We start from the raw sequence: 6748 nt of genomic DNA, 5'->3' as shown, positions 1-6748 counted from the left end.
CCCCGCGCCGCCCGCGGGCCCGCCGCGCCGCCGCCCCCCCGCGCCCCCGCCCCCGCGGCCGGGTCCCGGGGGCCGCGCCCCGGACGGCCGCCCCGCCCCGCCCCGCCCCGCGCCCGCCCCGCGCCGGCCCCCCCCGCGCCCGCCGCCGGTGGTTCGGCCCGGCCCCGCCCCCCGCGCGCGCACGTCCGCCGGCGCCCCGACGCTGACGCCGTGCGTGGGCACGTACGCCGGGGGCGCCGTGCGCGGCGGGGGAGGGCGCGGGGCGGGGCGCGGCGGCGTCGAGGTGCGCGGGCCGAGCGGCCGTGAGTGTGCGCTTTCCTCGGGCCCCCGCCCGCCGCCGCCGCCGGCATGAGCTACGACCGCGCCATCACCGTCTTCTCGCCCGACGGCCACCTCTTCCAGGTGGAGTACGCGCAGGAGGCCGTGAAGAAGGGCTCGACCGCGGTGAGCGCGCCCGGCGGGGCCCGTCGTGGGGGGGGCGGGGGGCCGGGGCGGGGCGCGGGGGGCACAGCGGGGGCACAGCGGGGGCACAGCGGGGGCGGGGGGCGGGGGGAGGGGGCACAGCGGCGCGGGGGAGGCCGGGGCGGGGCGGGGCGCGGGGCGGCGGGCGGCGGTTCCGGGCGAGCGGCCCCGAGGACGGCCATTTTGCCCCCCCTCCCCCTCCCTCCCCGGCCCCGGGGTCAGGTCCCGCCGTGCGCCCCGCGCCCCCCCGACCCTCCGCCCCGCCGCATCTCCCCGATGGCCTTTGGGCCACGGTTCGAAATTTAAATTGGAGCTGCCTTTGCGACACCTGCCGATTTGCTTATTGGTCAAAGCGTGTGGCGGTGTGCGGTTTTTTTTCTTTCTTTCTTTTTTTTTTTTTTTTTGCCGTATTTCTTTTTTATCGCCTGTAGTTTCGGAGATTTGAGGCAGAGCAGAGAAGGTGCACAACTCTGAATTGCGAAGCGTTTTCGTTTCCTGAGTCTCTCCTGGAATTAAAGTCCAAAATGCATCTCGTGAGCTCACTTAGGTTAAAGAGCTCTGGAGGAGGAGCTGCCTGGACCCCCGCCAGCCCCCGGCCCTCCCTCAGGCCGGCCAGGGCGGTTGGCTTGGCTTGATCCTCCCAGGGTTTCAGGGCCTGGTCCCCCCGCATCTCTACCCCCCACCCCCACCCCGGGTCGGGGGGAGATTCCAGCATCATTTAAGACGGGAGAACAAGCCTCAAAGTCTGAAACCCCGCAGACCGGTATTTCTCAACCGTGCAGGGGGTGCAGATTTTGCACCCCAAGGGGCATTTGGCAGAGGGTGGAGACAGTTGTCTCTGCGGGAGACTGTGAGGTGCTACTGGCTGACCTCTAGGGGTAGAGGCGGGCAGGGCAGCCCCACGTGGAGGGACCCGTGGGTCCCAGTGCCCATAGTATGCGGCTGAGAAATCTTGTTGGTCTCCAAGTGTTGTCTCGTTTGTATTTGCTCCTGCCCTTACCCAGGGGTGGGTGGGGTGGTGGTTAACTGGCCACTGGGGATTTTTCCATGTTTTCAGTACATCCTCCTCCTCTACAGTATCAGCTCTACACAGCAGTTGGCTTCCGAGGAATAGTGGATACAGTTGTCCTTACCTGATAGCCAATCAGGTCGTCTTCACAGCTGTGCACATCTGTGTGTCACAGTGCGGGAGGGAGCGGGGTGGGCTTTAAAATAATTTCACAACTACAGAGACATTGCTTTCAGAGTACCTGACTTGAATATCAGGGTTTCCGGCTTAAAATCCTTGTATAGTGATTCTTTGATACTATAGTTATGGAATTGCATATTAAAGAAAATTGTGTATTAGTATGTCCAGGGCACAGGACTGGGCACCCTGGTCATTCATGACACCTGGGCTAGCTCTGCCAGCAGTGGACCAGTATCTGTGATCTACAGGGTGAGGTGTCCACCCTAAGGGTGTTTGCAGGATCCCATTACCATCTGCTTAGTGCTCTGTGCCTGCTGGCAAAACCTCGTACCGTGTCAATTTTTACCGAAGGTTGGCGTGCGAGGAAAGGACATTGTTGTTCTGGGCGTGGAGAAGAAGTCAGTGGCCAAACTGCAGGATGAGAGAACCGTGCGCAAGATCTGTGCGTTGGATGACAATGTCTGCATGGCATTTGCAGGTGCGTCTGGGGCTAGTGCCGTACTTCTCAAAGTCAGTAAAGATCAGTCCCTTGGAGGCTGTCTTGGTGGGTTTGCTCTTGAAAGATATGCAAACTGGGTAAACTAAAATCATTTAAAAGCAGTGTTTAGATCTCATGCTTTCTTGGTGGGGTGCCTTCTGGGCCAAAGGGCCATGCTGTTGCCAGCACATGACTGGATCGTAGTTACAGTCTTGGGTCTGATCTGCTTTCCACGGCTGTGGCACCCTGTTGTGGGGGTGTGCGGTGTGCTCTCACTAGTCACATGGCTTCCTATACCCCTCCCTGCACGTCCACTTTAGGAAGGTCTCAGTTCACCTGAGCTACCCTAGAGAATGACTTGCTTTGTCTGAGAAGCTCACAGAGGATCATTCCCGTGTCACCCACCCAGACGAGCTCAGAGCTGGGGGTCAGAGGAATGGTTTGAGGACAGCTCCTATCTGGTCATCTGACCTGGGTCATGCTCGATTGGAGCAGATGAGTCGTGGGTCAGGCAGCTTTCTGTCTGCTGTTGCAGGGCTCACTGCTGACGCGAGGATAGTCATCAACAGGGCCCGAGTGGAGTGCCAGAGCCACCGGCTGACCGTGGAGGACCCAGTCACCGTGGAGTACATCACCCGCTACATCGCCAGTCTGAAGCAGGTGGCGGTCCCCTGCCTGTGGCTGGGCTCTGGTTACGGAGCAGTCACTGCTGTGTCACACAAAGTGTCCTGTTACCGCGTGTAGATGTCTGCATGTGCCACTTTAATGGAGTCAAAACTGCACTGATTTCACACACAGTCCCGATCTTTATTCGTACGAGCATAACTTCATATAGCTTATCCGCTTTGGTGGCACGGGACAGTCCAAATTCGTGTTTCTGGAGGGAAATGGTAGTTTTTGTCTTGATGTGCTGTGTGACTGGTTATCTAGCACTTGGGAGGAGCTGAAAGCCACCCCAGCCCTGTTGTGAAACACTAGTCGTTTTAAAAGCAACCATGTAGCCAGAGGCGCGTCTGTTGTCTGTTGTCAGAGTAGTTCCAGCGGCCTCAGTTGCACTCTGTGATGACTTGTGGTCACAGGTCTACCTTTCAGATCTTTTCAAGAGAAAGACGCACAGGCTCTGGACTGGGCTCACTCATCACTTGCATTGCAGATACCGGAGAGCATCTCCATCCCCTCGGTGAAAGCACAGCTGTTCTGAACATCGTGTGTGTTAGGGTGGGTTCCGGGGGCCTTTTGTGCTAAGACGACAGCACTGACCTGTTCTTTTTCCCACCAGCGCTACACGCAGAGCAATGGGCGTAGGCCGTTTGGCATCTCTGCCCTTATTGTGGGTTTCGACTTTGATGGCACGCCCAGACTCTATCAGACTGACCCCTCGGGGACATACCATGCCTGGAAGGTGAGTCCCTGATAAAACAGAGGGTCTTTGGGTGGTTTTGCCAGTAAAAGAGGTTGTGGAGGCTATTGGAAGGTACTGGGCCTTTGGTGGCTCACAGGTACACAGTATGTTCCACGATATTTCTGCTGATGTGGGAGCAGAGAAGTCATTAAAGTTGCTGTTTGAGACAAAATCTGAGGATAGTGAGGTATGGGGATACATGGTGCAAAGTAAGATTACCCATATTTTTTCAGTGATGAAAAAGGATGCCACTCCTGGTAAGGATCAGCACCACTTCCAAAAAGCCCTTTGGGAAAGGAAGCCATGAGGTGGGGCCTGGGATCTCGCACCACCTGCTGCCAGGCTGCCTCACACTGTGACACAGGACTAGGCCCCTGCAGCCATGGCTGTGGCTTTTTTTTTTTTTTTTTTTTAAGCTATGTCATCCAAGTGATGAGTGTTTTGTTTTTGTTTTTTTAGATTTTATTTATTCATAAGGGGGGGTGTGGGCAGAGGGAGAAGCAGGCTCCCGTGGGGAGAGCCCGATCAGAACTCTGGGATCACGCCCTGAGCCAAAGGCAGATGCTCAACCCCTGAGCCACCCAGGCGCTCTGATGGCCATGTTCTTGGGCTGTCTCTGGATTGTCGTGCCTTGTACCATGTCACAAATTTCTGTTTCAGGCCAATGCCATAGGTCGGGGTGCCAAGTCAGTGCGTGAATTTCTGGAGAAGAATTACACTGATGAAGCCATTGAGACTGATGACCTGACCATTAAGCTGGTTATCAAGGCCCTCCTGGAAGTGCGTTTGCATTTGAAATCCGGTCCTTGGGCTGGGGAGAACAGGAGTGGGCAGCTGGTGTACAGGCCACCGGAAGGGAGGCGCTGAGGGCATGCGCGGGGTACTGGGCATTGCGGGCTTGCTCTGGCTGGGCGCTGCTGCAGTGCTGTATCAGCTCCTCCGTGCAGCCAGAGCAATCCAGGACCGGGTCTCAGAGCTCGTCTGAGAGCGCAGATGAGCAGCAGCAGAGGCAGGACGGAACCACTGGGTGCACTCTGCCGCTCACAGCCCTCACTCCCCTCACTCGGCCTTGCTGAGGCTCCTGCTGCTGCCAAGGTTGGGGAATTAGGGAGTCCTGGGGCCGGGAGTCGTGAGGTGCCTTGGGCTTTGTCAGCACTGCAGAGGTGCTGGTGGGTAAAGCCAGAGAGGCAGACGGGGAGCCAGAAGGCCAGGCTGGGGTCCAGCTGTCGGGGCTCAGTGTGGGGCGGGCTGTGAGCACAGCTGCTCTGTGGAAGAAGGGTCTGCGGTTGGCAGGCAGGGATTGCCACACAGGAAGCTTCAGGGGCTGGGCCCTCAGGGTGACCTGCTCCCTCCCCTCAAGGGGCAGTGTTTGAGGCATTTGCCAGAGCTGCATGGCCTTGAGGGAGGTGTCTGATGTCTTCTTCCTTCCAAGGTGGTTCAGTCTGGTGGCAAAAACATTGAACTGGCTGTTATGAGGCGAGATCAACCCCTCAAGGTAACCACGGAGTTTATTTGCTATCTTTGGCTCTGGAGCATTCCTGGGGGTGGGGGTGCAGGGACCCTGGTCCTGTGGCCCGAGTGCTAGGGGAGAGGCTCTCCCGGCACTGCAGCCCTGCACACTGGCTCCTGCCCTTCAGCTGCCTACAGGGGCTGCCTACAGGCTGCCGTCCTGGTTTCCCTGTAGCAGCAGCTGGGAGGTGCAGGCTGGCTGCAGCCCAGGAGCTCCCTCCCGAGGGTGGCGCTGGTGCTCTGGGGCACTTGTGTGGCTTGGAGGGGAGCTAACCGTAAACTTTCTTTGGTAGATTTTAAATCCTGAAGAAATTGAAAAATATGTTGCTGAAATTGAAAAAGAAAAAGAAGAAAATGAAAAAAAGAAACAAAAGAAAGCATCATGATGATGGAATCTTGTAGTGATTTTTAAATTCAGATCATGGAAGATTCTCAAAAATGATATGTAGGCATTTCCATTCCATTTACTGTCCGTGTGTCCTGCAATAAATTTGTTTGTTGACCTTTTCCTAAGAGCGTCTGTGTGTCGGTGCAATCGTGACAGCTCCGTGGAGTCTTCCCCTCGCTCTGCATCTCTGCATCTCGGAGTGCTGTCCTCAGCAGGAGCCTGTGTTGTCTCCAGGCTCCAAGGCCCCAGGCCGTGGTGGCGGGCAGGGGAGTCCAAGCAGCTCTAGGAGAGCACGCACGGTGACGGGTGTACAGGTGTGTGGCACTTCACACGGACACAGGAAACTCCCAAGTGTGTTTCCTGTAGGGGTTCTAAGCAGCCTGACCTTGTTCCTTCCTCGATCTTCACTCAAGTTCCTAATCACAGAACATCACGGACACAGCACAGAGAGCACTCATTTCAGTGTTTAAATTCAGAATTCTGCAGAGCAGCAGCTGTGTTGAGAACAAGCCCTGTATTTGTAGCAGGATCAAGTCTCCCCCCCCCCCTTTTTTTTTTAAGATTTTATTTTATTCATCAAAGACAGAAGCAGATACATGACAGGGAGATGCAGGCTCCCTGCGGGAAGCCCGATGCAGGCCTGGATCCCAGGACCCCGGGGTCACGACCTGAGCCAAAGGCAGATGCTCAACCACTGAGACCCCCAGGCGTCCCCGTAGATCAGGTCTTAAAGTTTGTCCTCTCCCCAAGATCCTGGTGCCCACTGCTCCCGGCTTGCTCTTGCTCTGGCCAGAGACGGCCCTGGGTCTCTAGAGGAGACTCGAACCATTCGTCTAAAAGCTGCTTCACGGGAGGCTCTGCTACCAGGCCTGCCTGCTGACAGTCCCCCAGGGGCATAGCACAGATGGGTCTTTGGGGGACCCTTGGACCACCCTCAGGCCAGTTGCCCCTTCCAGCCATGCTGTTAGGATTCCAGGGCTCGGGCAGCTGGGGTGGCTCAGCGGTTTAGTGCCACCTTCAGCCCAGGGCGTGATCCTAGAGACCTGGGATCAAGTCCCACGTCGGGCTCCCTGTGCAGAGCCTGCTTCTGCCTGTGTCTCTGCCTTTCTCTCTCGGTCTCTCATGAATAAAAATCTTTAAAAAAAAAAAAAAAAAAAAAAGGATTCCAGGGCTCTGCTTCCCACCTCAGCCTACAGCGTCTCTTGCTTGGCTCTCCTTGAATGGCACATACATACCGTCTTCTAAAAAGGATGAAAAAGGCCCAGGTAGGTTTTAAGCTGTTTCATAAAATGTGTACTGTCAAAATGCCAGTTTACAATC

At 56.7% G+C, this 6748-nt stretch overlaps 1 protein-coding gene across 1 annotated transcript; it reads left to right on the top strand.

Moving 5' to 3' along the window:
- The first annotated feature begins 243 nt into the window (after positions 1 to 243).
- Positions 244 to 5553, top strand: PSMA7 (proteasome 20S subunit alpha 7). The gene is made up of 7 exons (XM_025470603.3): positions 244 to 444; positions 2003 to 2129; positions 2665 to 2789; positions 3409 to 3531; positions 4192 to 4311; positions 4964 to 5026; positions 5334 to 5553. Exons 1-7 carry the CDS (start codon positions 349 to 351, stop codon positions 5424 to 5426), a joined length of 747 nt encoding a protein of 248 aa, XP_025326388.1. The 5' UTR covers positions 244 to 348; the 3' UTR covers positions 5427 to 5553.
- Positions 5554 to 6748: the final 1195 nt, after the last annotated feature.

Source organism: Canis lupus, chromosome 24 (genome assembly GCF_003254725.2).
Source record: "Canis lupus dingo isolate Sandy chromosome 24, ASM325472v2, whole genome shotgun sequence".
NCBI lineage: Eukaryota > Metazoa > Chordata > Mammalia > Carnivora > Canidae > Canis > Canis lupus.
Note: the sequence above shows the minus strand (reverse complement) of the source record. Positions and strands in the feature narration are given on the sequence as shown.